The sequence below is a fragment of the Bos indicus genome, chromosome 25, assembly GCF_029378745.1.
Source record: "Bos indicus isolate NIAB-ARS_2022 breed Sahiwal x Tharparkar chromosome 25, NIAB-ARS_B.indTharparkar_mat_pri_1.0, whole genome shotgun sequence".
NCBI classification, from domain to species: domain Eukaryota; kingdom Metazoa; phylum Chordata; class Mammalia; order Artiodactyla; family Bovidae; genus Bos; species Bos indicus.
Window position 1 is genome coordinate 833,031 of NC_091784.1, and position 20,833 is coordinate 853,863.

A 20,833-nucleotide genomic window follows, 5' to 3' on the forward strand; every position below is an offset into this window, starting at 1 on the left:
GCATTCCAAGGTTGAGAAGGGGCACAAGGGACTGAGGAATAACCCCAGGGAGGGCAGGGCCTGGAGCCCAGGGAGAGACATGCTGGGGGCGGGGGGGGTGGCGTGGGGGAGGGCAAGGAAGGGAGGGGGCTTGGTAACATGGGTTCCTCGAGCCCCCGGGGAATTGCCCTGCAGGGCGGGGCTCACCGCCTGCTGGCAGAGAAGTGGAGACCTGGCGGGGAGGGGGACCGTAGAGGCCACTCCCAAGGAGCTTTCAGAGACCCGCAGTGGGCGCTGCAGGGAGCCCTGGAGGAGGAATCTGCTGGTACCCCTTGTGCGATTGGAAGGCGAGAGAAGGGAGAGGACATGCCGACCGGGCTGATGGGGGTGAACCCATAGGCAGCTGGTTCACTGGAGCAGAGGAGGAATGATGGCAGGCGGTCCTGGAGCCAGCGAATGGGGTAGCCCAGCCCTGGGGCGGGGTCGTGATGAAGACAGGAGGCGAGGGCACTGGCCCCAGGGGTAGGGAGCCAACAAGCCAGCACCTCGAGGCTGCCCCTCAGTTCCTTTGAGGTCCTTTCTGGGAAAGAAGGCAGGACCTGGGTGACAGTGTGGCAGGGGGGACGTTTTCAGAGAGAAGGGTGTGAGGTGTGAGAGCGGGAGGGCGGCATGGGGCCCCGCTGGCAGTATCCCATGTGTCTCTGATGACAGAGCCACCCTTGCAGTGCGAGGAGCCATCCCCCAGAACAGCCCAAGGGCCTGTGTCCCGAGAGGAGAGCCACGGAGGGGCTGGCCCTCCCGTCTCCTGGCTGCCCCTGCTTGCACCTCTCTGTGGGTGTTCAGACCAGCCTGGGAAACGGAGGTCTGGGAGCCTGGGAGGACGGCACACTCTGGTGAACTGGTACCAGTGATGACCACTGATTAGGGACCCAGGGGCTGCCGAGCTGAAAGGTTCTTTTTTCTTATTTTGCTCCAGCCTGGCTGATGGAGGCATGGATGTATTTTTGTAATTTTCAGTTTCTGTCTCTGACTCCATCAGCCCACCCTTGTGAATAACCTCATAGGATTGCCTGCCGTCCACGCTGAGACCTGAGTGTCACCAGGCCATCAAGGAACTGCATTCTCCCCCTGCCTGTTTCTTGAGTCCTGTTCGCTTAAGAGATGGCAGTGTCTCATGAGCATGGCGCATTTATCCAGAGTCAGGGCTTCCATGTAAAATTGGGTTCAGTTCCTGATAGACTTGAGCTGCCCTGAATGTTGCTGACGAGACGTGGTCCTCTCGTGCCCAGGTGCAGACCCGAAAGGAGCAGGACTGCGAGCGCACGCAGCAAGCCAGCATGCTGGCCGACGTGGCCCAGGCATTTGAGAGTGACGAGGGCGTGTCTGACGACGAGGGCGACAGGGTCACCCTCTTCAGCTCAGCCACTCAGCTGTCGCCCAGCAGGCAGGCCAATGCCAAGACTCTGACCGTGATGATGCAGGAGCAGCTGGACATCATCAATGAAGAGATCCGGTGGGTGATCCTGAACTCAGCACCAGAAACTCGGTTTCTCTGAGGAGCTGTCTTCTCCTAGGGACGTCTGAGTGTTCCATAGTAAGAAACCTGACCTCAGGTCTGCTTCAGGAATTTTCAGTTTTGAGATGGCCCTTGATTACAGAGCTCGGTCAGCTGGGGCGTTCTGTCTATGGTGTGGTTTCCGCACTCTGTGGGGGCGGCAGGAGGCGTTGTGGGGTATCCCCACTCAGCTCTGAGCACCAAGGTGGGTGAGGTGCCGAGGTGGTGTCCCCTGCGGCCCGTGGACCCTCCTGTGTCCCTCAGAGCCCCCCATGTTCTGGTGAAAAGCCACCTGGTGAAAGCTGGGGTTTTGGGGTTGGCAAATTCCCACTCAGATCTGCATTTTCCTTTTTAACTTAATGCAGTGTGAAGATTAGCTTGTTGTAAGACAGTTGTCCAAGGACATGTGTTTGAGTTTTTCTCATCTCATCAGTATATTTAAGATGTTTTCTTTAGACACCGTCTTGGCAGTTATAACAATTTTCAAAACAGGATAGAATCAAAAGGCCTGCCTCGTGGTGAGCAGGGGGCCTTGGGTCTGGGTGCAGCCAGGTGGCTGGGAGCCCCGAGGCCTGCCTGGTGCCACACCCACATAGCTATGCCCGTGTCCCGAGTCCACATTCAGAGTGGCTGCAGGCCAGTGACCCTGCACAGGACCAGGCAGAGCTGCTGCTCAGACTGTTCTTGCCACGTCAGCCCAGGCCGAGGTGCCCGTTCCTGTAGGCCAAGCGGGATGCTCCGGGGGAAAGGCAGGGGGTATACGGGACAACCAGCAAACGCAGGTGGTGTCACCTGCCCATTTGACGCCAAGACAGACAGCTTTGTGGGCCGTGTTTGAGCACAGATGAGCTCAGAAAGATGGTCTTTCCGTGTCCCTGCAGGAAGTATGGAATGGTTATAGATTAATATTTTTATTTTTACAGCAAGTTTTCAGGTAAAAGTGATTTTTCCTTATGCGACAAGTTGACTTGATGTAAATGGTCAATTCTGTCCATCAACTTGTTATCAACAGTGAAAAACTTTCCAGATGTATGAGTAGAAGTGAAGCTGGAGAGTTTACTTTCTGTAAGAATCTTGTATTTTAATCTGAAAATCATTTTATTTGCATAATCGTGTATTTAAACTGCTATATAAAAACATCCACCACACATTAGGGGAGAAGAGCAGAAACTGTGAATTCTAGGTTAATGCAGCACATTGACATGAATCCAGAAACTCACACAAAGCTGGTGGAGAACTTCATCAAGTGATGCATTTGTATATATACAACCTTAAAAAAAAAAAAAAAAAAAAAGATCAACTCAGCACTTCATCTGGTCTGGAGACTTGTGTTTAGAAACTGCAGCTTGTTTGTGAATTGCTGTTTTGATTATACAGAGTTCCTGATTCCCAGTGGAAAAGACTTGAGGCACTGACGTGCATGTCTGCCCTGAGAGCAGGGGAGGTAAGGGTTGTAAACTTGAGGTATCTCTTCACAGGAAAGAGAATTGCCACCAGGGCCCCTTCAGAATGTTAGAGTAAATAAGTGAAATCAAGCATGAATGATCAGGGCCAGTTTGGAAGACTCAATGCTAAGTTATTCTAAGTTTGAGAATATTCAAAAGAGGAAACGTAGAACCTTTTGGCTGAGATGTTCATTGAGCAACTGTTTCTGAAATTTGCTAATCATGACACAGAATGCCAGCCCAAATTTATTGTCCAGACAGGTCCCTCTGCTGACAAAGGCAGGTGATGTATTTTATTCTATTTTAGGTTGATCGAAGAAGAGAAGGAGAACACGGAGCAGCGGGCCGAGGAGACTGAGAGCAGGGAGGGCAGGGGGAGCTTAGGCAGCCTCCGTCGTTTTAAATCAGTGAGCTCCCTCAACCTGCTTTCCACCTCCTCGCATGCTGACTCCTGCCCGCCCCTGCCCAAGCCCAGAAGGAGGCAGCACAGCCTGGTGCAGGAGGGAGACCAGCTGGGCATCATGACTCTGGTATGTGTCTGCCTCCTCCCTGCCGCATCCCTCCCCCAGCACGCTGTTTTTTGTTTGTTTTTTGTTTTTTCTCTTTATACCCAGAAGAAAATCAGGTACATTTGCTACGCTCAGAGGTCTAAAAGTTTTTAAACTGCCTAGTCTTTAATCATTCCACAATGGCACAGTGACAAATTAGTCTTGATATTTGGACCACCAACTTAGCACGTCATCATGAACTCAGCCAGAGCCTGCCTCTGTAACGTTGCACCTGGCCTGTGCTGGGCACAGCAGCTGCAGGGAAGTTTCTGTTCTCAGGGAGCAGACAGCTTCATGAAAGTAACCATAGGGAGCTCTCATGGCATGGGAAAGCCGTACAGCACATTCTCCATTGGGGATGCCTGGCTACAGGGTGCAGGGCATGCGGTGGGAACAAAACCAAGAATCTACACTGGTCTGCTTGTTGATGGACCTGGCCATGCGCTCAGTCCAGCTCTGTGTATGAAACCAGGTTAAAAGCCCAGGGCCCCAGGGCCCCAGGGAAGACGTCGGGCTGCCTCACTTTTCCGAGTCTAAAACTGGGATGACGACCTAGGGCTTTTGGTGACAGAGTGTGCGGCTCTAAAGCACATGTTCCAGCTTTCTTGCGTGTTTAGCTTAGGTGTTGTGAGTGTATTGCTGTTTACCCCGTGAAATCATGTGTACAAGATTCTGCTTTGTAACTGGACTTGTATTGTCTCTTTTTTCTGTTACCACCCATTTCATGTTAGCTGCATTGTTAGTCAGCTTGTAATTAAATTAACCGTGAATCATTTTAGCGGCCTGTGAAGTGGTAACTAGTCCACTTTGTGGTCTTTTGACACTGTTTTTATAATTTGCATCATTGGCTAATTAGTTGATATTTAAAATTCTTTGATGATTTCTCTGCGGATTCATGCTTGATTTCTTTCCAAATATTTGGAAAAGAACAATTCTGTATGTTTTCCTTGCTGTTGGAGTTCTCTGACAGTGTGTCTGCTTTCATCACTGGTTTTGATTCCCTCCCTCATCCTGTTGTCTGCTTATTCGTCATGAATCCAGATCCCCCACCAGCCCCCGAGGCTGTAGTTTACCCATCCATCTCTCCTCCCCCGTCCCCTCACTTGCTCTGGTCATAGCCGTGCTGTGGTCCACAGCGTGTGTCCCCTTAGTTGGGTTTGTGCTTTGTCTTCATGTCTCATTAAATGGTGTTTTTCCCCCATAGCAGTAAGTTGAATTGGTGTATCACTATGCAGTTACAGGAGAAGGCAATGGCAACCCACTCCAGTACTCTTGCCTGGAAAATCCCATGGACGGAGGAACCTGGTATGCTGAAGTCCATGGTGTCCCACAGAGTCGGACACGACTGAAGCAACTTAGCAGCAGCAGCACACAGTTATAAGCATAATATATGTAGATGGATCCTAAACTACATATCATGTGTAATTCATAAATGAGATTGTGCTTACATAAAGAAATGATCCTCTTAAGTGTAGAATTAATGGACTTTTAGATATGCAGATGACATCACCCTTAAGGCAGAAAGTGAGAGGAACTAGAAAGCCTCTTGATGAAAGTGAAAGAGGAGAGTGAAAAAGTTGGCTTAAAGCTCGACACGCAGAAAACTAAGATCATGGTATCTGGTCCCATCACTTCATAGGAAATAGATGGGGAAACAGTGTCAGACTTTATTTTTTGGGGCTCCAAAATCACTGCAGATGGTGACTGCAGCCATGAAATTAAAAGGCGCTTACTCCTTGGAAGCAAAGTTACGACCAACATAGATAGCGTATTCAAAAGCAGAGACATTACTTTGCCACCAAAGGTCCATCTAGTCAAGGCTATGGTTTTTCCAGTTGTCATGTATGGATATGAAAGTTGGACTGTGAAGAAAGCTGAGCATCACAGAATTGATGCTTTTGAGCTGTGGTGTTGGAGAAGACTCTTGAGAGTGAGTCCCTTGGACTGCAAGGAGATGCAACCAGTCCATTCTAAAGGAGATCAGTCCTGGGTGTTCATTGGAAGGACTGATGCTAAAGCTGAAACTCCAGCACTTTGGCCACCTCAAGTGAAGAGTTGACGCATTGGAAAAGACTCTCAGGCTGGGAGGAATTGGGGGAAGGAGGAGAAGGGGACGACAGAGGATGAATGGCTGGATGGCATCACCAACTCAGTGGACATGAGTTTGGGTGAACTCCAAGAGTTGGTGATGGACAGAGGGTCCTGGCATGCTGCGATTCATGGGGTCACAAAGAGTCGGACACAACTGAGCAACTGAACTGAACTGACACAATATCCTTTCTGTGTTGGTGCTTGTATTTAAGACTGTAAATCTCATCAGCTTTTGCACAGTTAATGTCTCTATTAGACTCGTTAAAAAAGTATCTTCTATTGTTAATAAAATGTAAAAACTGCACCTGCTATTATGCTAGCTTTCATTCTTACATATTTTCACAGGGAACTTGCTTTAATGAATTTTTTGTGAGAAGTTTTAAATCAAATTCTGTGTCAGGATTTTACATTAATGTCCAATAGGTGGTTAGATTTGTTCAGTGTTAAAATAGATATTATGGTAACTTCCTCATCAGTTAAATTGCTAATTTAAAGTATAACATGTTTTTGATTAAGAGAAACTAACTTTTAGAGAGATTTGGCTGAGAATAGACACCTGTTAAGGCCCTTTGTTGTACAGAATGCTATGCTTTAATAAATCATGATGTTGTAATAGAATGGTATCTTCCTGAGTAATAATTTATAGTGTTTCTCTAGTAAATCTTGAATAGCTTATTTAACTTCTGTGGTCAAAAAAATGTTCTGTTTCCAGTCACATGTTTTCTAAATCTTCATGTCACTTACATGTTTGCCATCATTTTTGCTTTACTGTATTTGCCTCTACGGATTCTTGAAGTTTTAGCTTCAAAGTCGCAATGAATCTGGTTTCTCTTCATTTCTTTGCATGCATCTATCAGCCTAGTGATTTAAGGAAGCAGCATCGAAAGGTAAACTATTTAGTAATTTAGCAGGCCTTTGTTTCTCTGTGAAGTATTGAAGAGTCCTTATCGTGTAACGTGAATGAACACTGTGTGGTTATGTCCTGGTGAATAATTGACGTTTTAATGGAAGTGATGAAACTCACCCACCACTTAAAATGTGCTGATGGTTCTGTTGGAAATAGGTCATTCGTTGGGACAATTGTAACAATTTGCCTTTCTCCCACTTGCTTGCCTTCTGATCATCTCATGCTTGTTTATAATAGAAATAGTATTATTTATTATTTCTAAAAATTTCTGTACTTATGTTTTTGGCCATGCTGCACAGCTTATGGGATCTTAGTTCCCCAAGCAGGGATCAGACCAGTGTCCCGGCAGTGAAAGTGCCAAGTCTTAACCTTTGGACCACCATGGAATTTCCGCTTAGTGTTTTCATGTAAGAAATGACTGAATCAGAGCCATAGATGTTAGATTTGCGGGAAGCCAATTTAATGATGGTGGGTAGCAGTGTGCAGGAGACTCTGTGTGCCGGGCACGTGCTTTCCGAGTCTGTCATCTCATCCCCAGGTGAGGTCCAGGCTGCTGCTATCCCCATTCATCAGACATAGACACTGAGGCTTAGCGAGGCCGGGCACCCTGCCCAGGCTCTCACACCCAGCAGCGTGGTGCGGACTGGTCTGATCAGAGCCTGGACACTTAACCATGGTGAGGTCCAGCCCGCTTTCCTCTAGAGGCTCTCGTGTCCATCACAGCATCCCTGATGGAGGGAGCATCAGGAGGGAGCTCTCTGCCTCTCCCCTCGGGTCACTTGGATGAGCCCCTGTTGTTGGAGTCCAGTGCCCCAAGTGCTGGCCTTCCTTGTCCCTCTCCTGCTCCCAGCCCGCTGACCAAGCACTCCTGGGCCTTCCCGCAGGACTGGGGTGGCTGTGCTCCAGTTCAGGCAACTCAGTGCCCGGGAGCCCTTCTGCTGAGCACAGCAGAGCAGCGCCGTCCTCCTGGGGTTGGTGACCTGGGTGTGCCGCTCGCCTGCTCTGTGGCCTGCTTTGCCCTCCTGTTCAGGGAGGAAAAGGCACTGCCCTTCCTAGCCACATGTGGCACCAGTGGGGCAGCTCCCATCCTGGGGGAGGGCAGCCAGGCTGTGGACCCAGAGGCCTTCCTCAGGAGGAGGCCCGGGGGAAGGGGCTGGCCTGGGCCCTGACTCTGAGGCAGGTGTTTGTCTCCACTGAGTCCATAGTCAACCCAGGTGTGTCACTTCCCTGCTCTGTTCGTTGCTGTTTTCTGATTTTTATAAATGCTTATTTTTACTTGACTTTGAGATTGATCCCTGTTCAGTTCCATGTGGAAAATTTCTAGCCTTTGTAGCCTTCTGTTGTCTGAGGGTTCTTGTTAGAGCTCAGGGGAGGGAGCCCAGTTTATCCAGCTGCTCTTAAATGAGTTCAGCTGTATTTTGCACTAAGTTACCTTGTTGTCACCAAGCTCCTGTGGGGCTGCACGGGATCAGTATTCCTTACAGAATCCCACCAAAAAGGCACAGGTTAGTTGGTCAAAACAACACACTCATTGTTTATAACAATACATGCCATGCATGTTTCCTAAAACCTCCCCTGGTTTAACCACACACCGAAATGTATCAGTGAGACCTGTTTGGACCCTGCAGGGTTAATCTGTTCCCACACTGTCTTTCCTTTCCTCACACCCAGGACCAGCAGAAACGCTGGGTGTCCAAGAGAAATCATCATCTTCTTCTTTTTTTTAATTAGTTTATTTTTTAATTGAAAGGTAATTGCTTTACAGAATTTTCTTTTCTGTCAAACCTCAACAGGAATCAGCCATAGGTACCCATATATCTCCTCCCTTTTGAACCTCCCACCGCTCTAGGGTGATACAAGATCATCTCTTAGTGAAGACCTGGGGGCGCCTTATGGAATCCACTGTGAGCGAATGACACTCGAACTGCGTGTAAGTACTTCAGTGGGTAGTCCCCAGTCTGTATGTTACCGAGAAATACGATCCAGGCACATGGTGTTCGCGTGGAGGGGTTAGGTACCTTTTCTGTGTTTCTCTTGTTGTCATGGGTTCCAGTAACCTGCATCATCACTAGAAATGATCTTGGATGGTAGCACAAGCTGTGTCTTTTTCTCCTTCAAACAGAAAGGTCTGGACGGCTTTGCTGAGAGGTTTTGTACTCTAGCTGTGGTGCTTCTGAGTAGCATCTGGCGATGAGCACAGTCCTTTCATCAGGGCAGTTCATGCTGTGCAGGATTCACGGTGCCAGCATCGCTCTGCTGTCCTGCCCCGCAGGGCCATCTGGTCGCTGGATTCCAGGGAGGGCCGAGGCCGGCTGCAGGGAGGCTCCCGTCAGGGGTCTCTGCACTCAGTCAGATGCTCTTGCTGCCCCATAGCCCCGCTTTTTTTGAACAAGACAGTCCTTTAAGATGGCATTAAGCTATAACAAGGGTTTTTTTGTACTTGGGGGAAAGCATAGCTAATAGATCTTCAAATAAGTTTCTGGTTATAATGTAGGGCCTGTGTGATTGCCTTTTTCAGAACAGTCTATTGTTAGCCAATTTGACACTTACCTCAATCCCTCAGCTGCCAGCTATACGGGAAGAGGTAGGAGATGACAAGACCGCCATCAAATGTGAAACCTCGACCCTTGCCCGGCCGCAGTCCCTTCGGCTGGGCCGCCTGCGCACGGGGGCGCTGCGCACAGCCACCCATGAGGACCTCAGGGACGCCCACAAGTAAGCGACCTGTGTGTGCGTCATCAGTTTCAGGAGCCCTGCACCTCTTGTCTTGAAAGAGTTGCAAGGATGATTTTAAAGGAATACCACTGAGTTCGGTGCCTGTGTTTAGTGGTGAACTTCAGGTGCTGGGGAAGAAGAGCTCAGTGACCTCAGTGATTTTAGAAAATGTCCATCTCTACAGATTGACTCCTGTGGGAGCTTTCTTCCTGCTCTGGGTAGAGGGCACGTTCCTGACAGTGACGGCCCCATGCCTCTCGGGTTCGCTCTTGAGGGTCCCTCCCTTTTCTGCAGGGGTCTCCTCTCAGGAGACCCTGTCCCCTCCTGTGACTGACACTGTCCTCATTCAGACCACCACTTGCTAAGCTCCCGTACTGAGCCAGGCAGCACTCGATGGGGGGCACGTGTGGTCACCTGACCAGCAGCCCTGCACGGTGATCGTCGTTCTCCTGCCACGGCCGGGGACGGTTACCCTGTGGGAGGCGGGGGGAACTACCCAGAGCAGGGGAGCTCGTCTTCTCCTGGAGCGTCGTCACCTGCTGAGCAGCGACCCTAAGGGAGGGTCAGAGCGCCCTCTGCACCAGCTGTCCTGAAGTCAAGCCCTCCTCTCGGGAGAGCTCGAGGCAGAGAATCTCAGCTTCCCGGTGCGGTTGTCTGACACCGGGGGCCTGCATTGCTCGTGTGGAGTCTGGTTGGTGAAGGAGACTCCAACTGTCAGCTGCGAGGTTGAGGCACGGGTGTTTCTGGGTGCCCGTTTCTATCAGTAGCTCTTATGGAGGGGTGTGTGTTTGCACAGGGGTGCCAGTTAAAGGTCGTTTTCTCTCCCCGAAGCTCCACAGGCTCTCAGGACAGCCCCGGGAATAACCCCAGCAGCAGCACCAGCAGCCAGGGCTCGCTGCACAAAGCCCCAAAGAAGAAGGGCATCAAGTCCTCCATCAGCCGCTTGTTTCGCAAGAAGGAAAAGGGCCGGCCTGAACACCCCAGCAAGGAGGCGTTAGGACCAGGTGGGTGCTTCACCGTTCAGAGGGAGGAGGGCCTGCAGGCATCTCCCTTCTGTGTCTCCCCTGTCGTCCCCACGAGGCTCCTGTCAATCACGCTGGGGGTCCTCCTGGGAGCAGGAGTGGAGGAGGCGTCTGTCTTCTCAATGGGTCTGAGATGATCGGCTGAGTTAATGAGTGGATGGTTGGATGGATGGATGAATTAAGAGTGGATGGATGGATTGATTAGTGAGTGGTGGATGGATGAACAGATGGCTGGCTGGCTGGGTGGATGAACGGAGCATGGAATGAATAAAGCAGATGATTGTACTCCAGTGCTAGAAACATATTCTACGAAATTGATTGAGTAGGAGCTGGGCGATGATTGTTTCATCCTAACAGTGACATGTGTTTGGAAACGGCCTAAGTGCTCCTCAGTGAGGGGTGAAGTACAATCTGTGGACACCCCACAAGGAACAGCCCGCCCTCCTTCCTGCCACCTTCCCCATCCCCAGGAGCTCATCAGGGGTTCTGCTCATGCCCCCCACCCCACCCGACAGCCACACAGGTCCTCCTGGGGTCCCCTCATCAGACAGGGTTATCATCAGGCCCCCATATCACTCAGCTTCCTCTCCTTGAGGACAGCGCATGTTCCTGCTTCTTCAGCCACAACTGTGTTGAGTCTCGTTTGTGCTGAGTGTGGGATTTACAGGGGTAAGTAAAGCAGATGTGGTCTGGAGCACAGTTTAGTGACAAGAGAGAAAAAGGAGCAGATTATTAAATGCTATCCCTATTAGTAGTAAATACAATGCTGAAATGGATGGTGCATTGATTATGTACCAGATGCTGTGTGTGCCCCTTACCAAGCAGGTGCTGCCCCCTCCCGATTTACAGAGGACAAAGTGACAGTCACCTGGTTAGGGAGCGGTTAGGGCAGGTTCACACCCACCCAGTGGGACCAGACACTTTGCCGAGCCCCAGCCACCTCTCTCGTGGATGAAACAGGAATGAGATGGCTCTATGGCATGATGATTCAATGGACATGAGTTGGAGCAAACTCCAGGAGATAGTGAAGGACAGGAAAGCCTGGAGTGCTGCAATCCAAGGAGTGACAAGAGTCGGACACAACTGAGTGACTGAACTAAAACCTGAGTGTGTGCTAACCTGTTTCAGTCGTGTCTGACTCTGCGACCCCAGGAACTGTAGCCCACTAGCTCCTCTGTCCATGGGATTCTCCAGGCAAGAAGGCTGGAGTGGGTTGCCATGCTCTCTTCCAGGGCATCTTCTCAACCCAGGGATCGAACCCACATCTCTCATTATCTATTGCATTGGCAGGCAGGATCTTTACCCCTAGCGCCACCTGGAAAGCCCCAGTGAATGCTGACAACTAGAAATGCAGAAAATGAGGGCTGCTCCTAAGTTAAACTGGAAGAGCAGCAAGCACAGGTTGTAAAGAGGAAAACACACGATGAGCGACAACAGCGCCAACAGAAACAAGGGATGCGTTCACCCACAGAAAGAAAATGTCTGTGCCGTTTGGAAGAGGAGCCCATCAGCCCTTGGAGGGACAGTTGGAACCAGAATGAAAACCGAGGACATGGTCAGCAGTGCCCACCACACGGCCTGGGTGGCGTGGTGTCACTCACCAGGCTTCCTGTATCCCCAGAGCTGCTGGCAGTAACATCTCTGAGTGCCAGGCCGGGCAGCATCCCCGAGTGAGCTAAGGCATCACTGCTCTCCTTCCAGTGCTGCTCCGGAGCCCTCTGTAGGCGGCCACCCTCATCCCCTGCCCTGCCACTTGCTGGGGCCCAGCTGTCCCCCTGGAATCCTTTCAGCCCTTGAGCTTGGGTGTTCCCAGCCCTCTGCCACGCCGGACTGGGACACAACTCAGGACTTGGGCTTGAGATATCAAGGAGACCGTGAATCTGGAAGGACACCACCCTGGGGCCTGTGAGACAGCAGGAGAGCAAAGCCCCTACGGGGAGGAAGCAGAGCTGGGGGAACGTGCCCACAGCCTCCACTGCCTCCTGCACAAGTGCCTTTTCTTTGTCTCTCCTTGATCTAAAACAAAGCCCAGCTGCTGCTGCTCCGCAGGTGATTCCTAAAGATGCACCTCCTGCCAGAGCTATTGTCCTGCTTCTCTGGGGCTGCCTGAGTGTGCTCAGGAGTATCAGACAAGTAGGGCTGCCACACCTCATACTGGAGGTGGGGGGCCTGATACTGGGGAAGGGTCGGAGGTGGGGGGAGGGTTTGAGCGTCGGGGAGGGCCTGATGCTGGCCTAGGGCCGTGACGCTGGACTGGGGTCTGATGCTGGACTAGGGTCTGATGCTGAGGGAGGACCTGATGCTGGACTAGGGTGCATCATTTGGGTCCCCGTCAAGGTTGCCCTCGGACACCCCACGCTGTGACCGATGGCGAGCCTCGACACCTGAACTTTGTTCCCACCCTCGGCCCGCTGCCCACGCCTCAGCAGCAGAGGGGCCCTGTCCCCGCAGATGCTGAAGTGATGGAGCCTCTTGTCTCCAGAGCCAAGGGCATGAACACACCGTCGGTCGTCCTCTAGGGACACCTATGCTTCCGCCTTCTGGCCTTTCCATTGCATCCGTCCATTTCTCTTAACAGAATGTCCGTGTGATGACACGGGCTCCCATTACCAGCTCTGGTCTGTTCTCAGTGAGAGTACAGCTTACCCTCGGCACTCTTTATTGGCCCTGGGAAATTTTGCTTCAGTACTTTATTGAAAGAAAGCAATAAATAATACTGTGATAAAAATAGTTCAAAAGTAGACTGTACATACTTTGTCACATATTCGGGAAGTTCACAAAAGATTAATAGGAAAATAGAATGATAACAATGAATTGTACAAGTAAATTAAAGGCGGAACCCACATGTAAAGAAACATGCTGTCTCTGTCTACCAAGATACCAGCTGCATAATAAATATCACACTGTGACCTGAACGCATCTCTTGCTGGCTTTTTTAATGTGCCGCTGAAAAAGTAAAAATTACATTTGCTACTTATACAATCCAGAATGGCTATGTCATCACAATCTAAAAATGTACGCCTAGGTCCCTTCTTTAAACATGTTTACAATCATGTAAAAAGATGATTTCCATAAAAATAAGGCCTTTGTCAGAGCTACACTACCCTGTCTGTCTGGGAAGTGGCACCTTCACTGTCCAGCTCGATGGCTCTGTAGCGGGTGCAGGGCATCGAGATTGGTCCCCAAAGAGTCTCACCAGAGAGGAGGGATCCAGGTGCACAGAGACAGGGTTACAGGAGAGATTTTCAGTCTTCTTCTAGGCATCCTTTCAGCCCAAATTTCATTAGAAGCTCACATTTAACACCCAGTACTTTTAAATCACTTCACACTGTGGACAAAAAGCATTTCTTGCTAGAAAAAGTACAGTTTAGGCCAGTCGTTAACATCCAACAACAATTGGTTGAAATTAAGTTTTCTTATTTCAGAGTGATTGTTGGAGAGCTTGGTTACATTCTGGAAGGATAATAAAGCACACCGTGTCATGATGATTTTACAATCGCAGGAAAACCCCTTCTCTCATGGCTTAACATTGAAAAATTAAACAAGAATAATTACAATAAATGCATCATTTACAAAAGCCCTGTGTTTGTTCATAGGATTTATACAGACAAGCACTACAGTACATTCATTTGAAAGACTGAAATCAGGTATCAGAACATGAAATTGATCTGAAAGGATATTCATAGCCTGAATATACAAGAAAAAGGAAGGAATTATATAAATGAAGTCATAAGTTTCCATAAATATCAGAAACATTAAATTCTAAAATATTTTCTCTATGGTATTCATGAATTTTTCACTAATTAAAAACCCTGTAATATCTTCGGGTCCATGTAACAAGTATTAACAGAGTAAAGATTCCATCGAGTTCAAAATGTAGTCTTTGTTGTATACTGGCTGCTGTATAAACATCTGGAGAATTCGTGCAGGTAAACTGGAAACACACACAGAAAAGTCAGTCCTGGGTTGGCAGCTGGTGCCCCAGCCCCTGCCCCTCCTGACACCCCCACCCCCCCACCCCATTTGGGGCTTCAGCTGCTTTGAGAATTCAGAGAAACATGGAGGGCCAAGCAGATCAAGGAGAGAACTCTGTGGCTGACTTTATTCTGACATATAGCTAAAAGCTGCTGGTAAAAAAACCTCAAAAGCCCAATCCAGCTTTCTAGCTGAGATGTGAACAGGACAGAGCAGACAGCCTCCTGCCCTCAGAGTTGCTCGAGCAGGGCTGGGCCCCAGGGCCAGACCCACCAGAGGCCTACCCAGAGCAGCGCCTGCAAGGGAGGGTGGCCCCTTAGCAGCAGCCGAGCCCCAGATGCCGGTGCACCTCCGTGTGAAACGCTGGCCTCCGTACGGAGAGGCCCAGGGCAGGGCAGCCTCGTGAACCCTGACGCTCTGGGCCCTGTTCCCTCCGAGAACATGCACGCAGGGCATGGCTGGCAGCACTGCCGCTGTGGGAGGGATACCCATGCGTCCCTATGCGAGGGGCCTTGGCCATGCTCTGACCACTCCGGCGGCAGTGGGGCGCCAAGGTCACGTTCTCTGGTGTGAGGGTTCTCCCAGGCTAACCTCCAGAGACCCACTGACCCTCCACTCCCTGGGGCGTGGGCTCCATGCCCCCGCAGGACCAGGCCGGCCTGTACTCACCCCAAAGCACATCAGGAGCAAGTCCTGACTGTAGCAGAATCCAGCCCCTGCATTCCCGCCACGCTGCCTGGTCCCATGAGCGCGGGAGGAAGGGTGCAAACACAGAGTGCGGTTAGTCGTGCAACGTCACATGGGGCACGAGGACACACAACGCACACCCGCAGCAGTGCCCACTCCTACTGAGGGTCTGGGGAAACTTCTAGAGGGTGGATGAGCCAGAGAGAGCGAGCCTGGGGGCTGCCACGTGGGGGTCCCTGCCACCCGGGGTGGGGGGAGGGCGGTCAATGGCACATTTGATGACGTAAACGCGGTCATGGGGACAGATACTCCACGTCGGCAGCTGCCAGTCTCTCCTTAGACCTACGGATTCACAGAGCTCCACATTCACAGATTCCACACAGTCTATTGTTATTCAATTTTACACTTACCTCATTCCCTCAGCTGCCAGCTTTACGAGAAAGAGGTAGGAGATGACAAGACCACCATCAAATGTGAGCCCTCGAGATCAGAGGAGATCAGGCGCGTTCAGGGTGATATGGCCGTAGAAGGAGGCGGCTGCCGCCGGGCGCCCTAAAAGCCCTGCGCTGTGCCTCCCTTTCCCTCTGACCTGCCGGTCGGGCCAGCAGGCCGCACCTCACCGTGGGGGCGCGCGCTATACTTGAGCCGAACGACCCGCGACCAGACTCCGCCGGCCAATGGCGCCACGCCCCCGAACACTGCCACCCCGCGGCCAGCAAACGCCTGGCCAGGTTCGGCAGCCCGGAGGGCTTCCGGGACCCCCAGCGGCATGCCAGGCGTGCGTGCGCACGGGGCCTGGGGGGTGGGCTGAGGGGCGCGGAGGTCTTGGCGCCCTCCATCCCGGGCCTCTCGAGGCCCGGCCCCGCTCGGCGAGCCGGGCCTCCCTCGATCCCGTTCGCTGCCCAGGGCCACGCGGCCCAGAGGTTTCTGGCTTTCGGCCCTGCCGCCGCCCGACCCCCGCGGCCCTCGGGCCTCTGAGCCTCCTGTGGGCCTAGGCGCAACCCAGCCAGGGCCCTGAGCGCCCATCCTGCCCGACACCTGCCCGGTGCCCAAACCCACCGGGAGCCACGGAGGCGCGGTCCACCCGAGCGCCTCAGCCCCGCCCCTTCGCCCTACTGAGGCCCCCACCTTTCCCCCACGCCGCCGGACAAGCACACAACCTTCCTGCGAGAGCAGACGAGCGACAGGCAGGCACACGGACAGACACACAGACAGTTGACAGCCTGCCGTCGCAACCTCATCAGCCAGAGCCATAGCACCTGTGAGAGGCCGGGGCCAGAGGAACGGACGGGCCGCCGGGTGTCAGGAGAGACAGAGGCAGAAAGAGATGAAAGTTCAGAGATAGACTTCAGGACTGTGAGAGGGAGATACAGATAGACAGACAGACAGACGCATGCGCGTGCGCGCACACACACACACACACACACACACACAGAGCCAGAGACAGAGGGAGACACAGAGCGAGTGACAGAGAGACAGCAAACAGGAGACAGGGGAGAGAGGATGGCATCGGATCTGAGACAGACACACTGGCACAGCCCGTGACGCACCTCAGAGGAAGGTCACGCGGAAGAAGCAGCTTCCCCAAGGGAGGGGGCGTCGGCTTTGGGCCGGGCCCGGCTGGACGCGGTGCCCTGGGGCTGGCGGTCACCCGTGGGGACCCCAAGACTTCCTTGAAGCCGAGGTCTCAAAGGTCCCCTTTGGCCTGGCTACCTAAGGCGAGACCCAGCCCCCATCCGCAGGCCAGAGGGTGAGTGTGTGAGAGTGTGTGTGAGTGTGTCGGTGGGTGAGGGTGAGGTCCGGTCGACTTGGGGCCGAGTGAATACCCAGAGTGGAGGGGGGAGGGTGTGGAGGCCGGGGGTTGGGAAGCTTGCGTGTCCTCTTGCTGTCTCTCTCTCCCTCTTTCTCCGTCTCCCTTACCTGTGGTTTCTAGCTCTTGACCTGTCTCGGCGGCAGGGTGTGTGTGTGTGTGTGTGTGTGTGTACCTCCAAACCCAAAGCAACTTTCTATGGAGACATAGTGAAGGGTAAATGCATTCTTACTCATCTGATATATCCTAAAACACTGGACATGTCTGGACTCAAACTTTCAGGGCCGCCTTCCTGCCACCCCTGGCAAGCATTGATGGTGCAACTGTAATCCTCTAAAGGACCAAAAGTCCTGTACAAGTCCAGACATCTGCTCTGTACAGTCTCTTCCTGCAGTACAGAAAAGTATAGAACAGAATGACACATTCTTTGTTAATTGTACAGAAGAATCAGCTGCTATCTGCTGCCTAGTCAACATGGTCAACATGAGGAAGTCAAGCAAGAGTTCCAAATCTCTTGAATGTGGTCCTTGGAAATACTTCTGTTCTTAGTTGCTCAGTTGTGCCCAACTTTTATGCTACCCATGGACTGTGGCCAGTCAGGCTCCTCTGTCCGTGGCATTTCCCAGTCAAGAATACTGGAGTGGTTTGCCATTTCTTTCTCCAGGGGATCTTCCCGACCCAGGGATCAAACCTGAGTCTCCTGCAGGTGGATGCCTTCCCATCTGAGCCACAATACAACTAATTGCCTAGTCAAAATACAAAGAAAAGAGCTAGTGTTCTACTAAGTGGAAAGATGATTTAAGAAACGGAAGCTTTCCTTTGTTGGTATATTTGAATCTTTATTTAGTTTTATTTTATTTTTATGATTAAGGCTACTTGAACAAGGCAATGGAGAAACCCCAGAGTTGAAAAGCAATTGACTTTTTAAAAGAAACATGTGGCAGGTGAAACTTTCTTCATTTTTTAGAGTTGGTTCAATGCAAAATCTTTATTCAACAAATATGACTCTTGTGAACTTTATTTCAAATCTCCACGATGAATCACTAAGGCATCAAGGAAGAAAGGAGTAGAGGTGGAGAAAAAAAGAGCAACCTTTCCCCTTGGCTCCATCTCAACCAGCTGCTTAGTTCCTTCATCTCATGGACTACGATCTGGGATAATCTTGTTTGTCTGATTTTTGTTTGGGGACCGTTTCTAGTCACAGGGCTAGAAACAGTGGAGGGGGTAAGCCCTTCTTTCCATTCCACATCAGACCCAGTGGGCAGTCCAGGCCCTGCCCACTGCATTGAGTCTGTAGCAACAGAATCACCAGTGATGCTGGTTAACAATGCATATTGCTGGAATCCACTCCATGAGGACTATGGAAGATCTTCACATTTCTGGAAGAGCTGCACACCTCCAGAAGGAACCAAAAGACTTGCCTGAAATGGTAAAGTTATAAGTATTGGACTGAAAGTTGGAAGGTCTCCACCTTTGCTATGTAAGTAAAATGATCTTTCTTTGAAATGAAAATGGATAACACTAAAAGTTCACATTGTTCTAGAGCATTAATTAAAAAAAACCCTGAATTATAGAAATCTGATGTATGAGTTCCTGGAAAGCAAGAACCTATATTTATTGATATGTCTTCATGCCTTAGATCGTCCCTTGAATATAGTGTGCACATCAACAGAAGAAAGAAAAGAACTGAATTGACAAAGATACAAAGAGATCCAAAGTGCTGAGCCAAGTGAAAAGCTGAGGCTTCGCAGAACTTTTCTGTCTTTCACACACTGAATAAATATTGAGCACCTACTATGAGCTAGTAGGCATGCAATATGTTTCTGGAAATAGAATGCTGAGAGAAGAAGAAACACAGTTCCTTCTTTCACTGACTAATGATAAATAACAGGCAGATACTTTGAGAACTTCTATAGGGGCCTCTTCCCTCACCAAAAACTGGGTGTCAGAGAAGGCTTTTCAGACTAATAATTGAGTTGAGATCCATAGGTTGAACCAATGTCAACCAGGGTTGAGATGCAGGAAGAATTTCAGGCAGGTAAAATAGCATCTTGGAAGGCTACATGACAAGGGAACCTTAGTACATTCAAGAAATGAAAAATGCCCTATGGGATGGAACCAAAAGAGTGCAGAGGGCATTCCAGTGAAAAGAAATCAGAGAAGAAAGGGGGGACCAAGCAATGAAGGGATTTGGTCATATCTTCACTATGATGGGAAAATACAAGAGCAGTTGGAGCAGGGAGGTGATAGAATTGCATCTGCATTTTAAAAAGGTCATCTTGCTCCACATCACTCATGATTGGACAGACTCAACTCCAAACTACAACGAGGTTCCACTTCACATTAGTCAGAATGGTCCTCATGGAAAAGTCTGTAGATAACAAATGCTGGAGAGGATGTGGAGAAAAGGGAACTCGCCTCCACCGTTAGTAGGAATGTGAGTTGGTAGAGCCACTATGGAAAAGAGTATGGAGGTTCCTAAAGGAACTAAAACTAGAAGTACCATATTCAGCAGTCCCACTCCCAGGCATATATCCACCAAAATTATAACTGAACAAGATACATGCACCGTCTGTGCACATATATCTGTGTGTGCGCGGGTGCGCGCGAGCTCGGGCGTTCGCCCGGCGAGGATGGGGGTGGGGTGGGGTGGGGGTGGGGCTGGGGCTGGGGCTGGAGCTGGTGCAGCCCCCTGGGATTGCCTGAGGCACGCCAAGGGATCCCCAGACGGAGACCCGGGGGACGGTGGGGTGGGGTGGGGGTGGGGCTGGGGCTGGGGCTGGAGCTGGTGCAGCCCCCTGGGATTGCCTGAGGCACGCCAAGGAGCCCCAGACGGAGACCCGGGACGGTCGTCTGGTTTCCTGGAAGCCAAATGCGGAGGGGCTCGGGGGCCGCGCGGAGGCAACCCAGGTCTGCAGCGGGAGTCAGTGCCCTGGCCACCCAGCCCCAGGAGGGGCTGGGGCTGCGGGAGCCCAAGAGTTGGGACGTGGGGCGGGGGCTAAAGGAGAGGGAAGGCAAAGAGCCTACAGCACCCGGTATGCCCAGGCGGTCTCCCACCCAAGTACTAACCAGGCCCGACCCTGCTTAGCTTCCGAGATCAGATGAGATAGGGCGCGTTCAGGGCGCTATCGCCTTAGACAGAGGCTGCTGCCACCGGGCGCCCTAAGAGCCCTGCGCTGCCTCTCCGTTTCGCTCTGAACTGCCGGTCAGCCATTCCGTCTACAAGTGATTTTACTCTCTCCCCTTTCTCTCCCTGCTTTCTGAGAGTCTCTCTCCTTCCATACTTGATGGTGTAATGAATGGATGCCTTAGATCATTTTCCCTCAACATTTTTTTCTCTTTATTTTTACATTGATTTCTATGAATTCATCTTCAAGTTTATGGATTATTTCTGCTAGCATCTCAAATGTGCTGTTGAACCTATCAATTTTTCATTTCAATTATTTTAGTTTTCAAATCCAGAATTTATGTTAGTTTCCTTTAAAAAAAATAATTTGTAGCTCTTCATTGCGTCTCTCTGTTTGTTGACTTCGTATCATACTGTCATCTAATTCTTCAAACATGGTTCCATTATTTCATTTTGTAGTTATCATTATTTTGATATTTTATCTTTTGACCTTCATACTGAATTTATAAGTGATATACTTATATGAGTTATCAGTGGTATGTTATACAAATGCTTTACTCACCACCATTACAACATTAGAGTTTTCTGAGTTTAACTGTATACTTACCTGTCCCAGCAGGTTGATAAAGAGTCCAAGCCTAAAGCCCCTTTAAGGAGGAGGCAAGCTTGCTTTCTTTTTCACATTCTTTGGCCTAAGACAAGTAGGCATTGTAGGGAACAGTATCTCAGGTTCAAGGACATTCCTCTTTTTGAGCTTTGGATGTATGTTATAGGAAAGGGTCTGGGCAAAACGCTCACATCCTTGAGATGTTTTTTGTCTATTCTCAGAGGCTAGTTGAGAAGTATATATGGCCCCATTTAAATTAGTGAGCCCCTTCTGATGTCTGTGTCAGAAGCTTTTTCTGTCACCTTCACTTTAAATAAAATATACACAAAGCTCTGAGTGACTGAGACTGTCTTTGGCCCCAGAGT

At 50.5% G+C, this 20,833-nt stretch overlaps 1 protein-coding gene, 1 long non-coding RNA gene and 1 pseudogene across 2 annotated transcripts; 1 reads left to right on the forward strand and 2 right to left on the reverse strand.

Moving 5' to 3' along the window:
- The first annotated feature begins 138 nt into the window (after positions 1-138).
- Positions 139-12,441, forward strand: LOC139179804 (liprin-alpha-1-like). The gene is made up of 7 exons (XM_070780381.1): positions 139-304; positions 1,225-1,492; positions 3,287-3,509; positions 8,375-8,455; positions 9,044-9,240; positions 10,072-10,244; positions 11,553-12,441. Exons 1-7 carry the CDS (start codon positions 139-141, stop codon positions 11,606-11,608), a joined length of 1,164 nt encoding a protein of 387 aa, XP_070636482.1. The 3' UTR covers positions 11,609-12,441.
- Positions 12,442-12,797: 356 nt separating this feature from the next.
- On the reverse strand, positions 12,798-15,665 carry LOC139179658 (uncharacterized). Its single transcript, XR_011563966.1, has 3 exons — positions 15,335-15,665; positions 14,907-14,973; positions 12,798-14,196 (listed from the first exon to the last, which is right to left on the reverse strand). It is a non-coding gene; the product is annotated as an uncharacterized lncRNA (long non-coding RNA).
- A 4,089-nt stretch (positions 15,666-19,754) lies between these two features.
- Positions 19,755-19,873, reverse strand: LOC139179820 (5S ribosomal RNA; annotated as a pseudogene).
- Positions 19,874-20,833: the final 960 nt, after the last annotated feature.

Coding starts and splice junctions, on each gene's coding strand:
- LOC139179804 (XM_070780381.1), top strand. CDS start 139: ATGGGTTCCTCGAGCCCCCGGGGAATTGCCCTGCAGGGCGGGGCTCAC. Junction 9,241..10,071: donor GACCTCAGGGACGCCCACAA/GTAAGCGACCTG, acceptor CTCTCCCCGAAG/CTCCACAGGCTCTCAGGACA. Junction 10,245..11,552: donor CAAGGAGGCGTTAGGACCAG/GTGGGTGCTTCA, acceptor TTGCATTGGCAG/GCAGGATCTTTACCCCTAGC.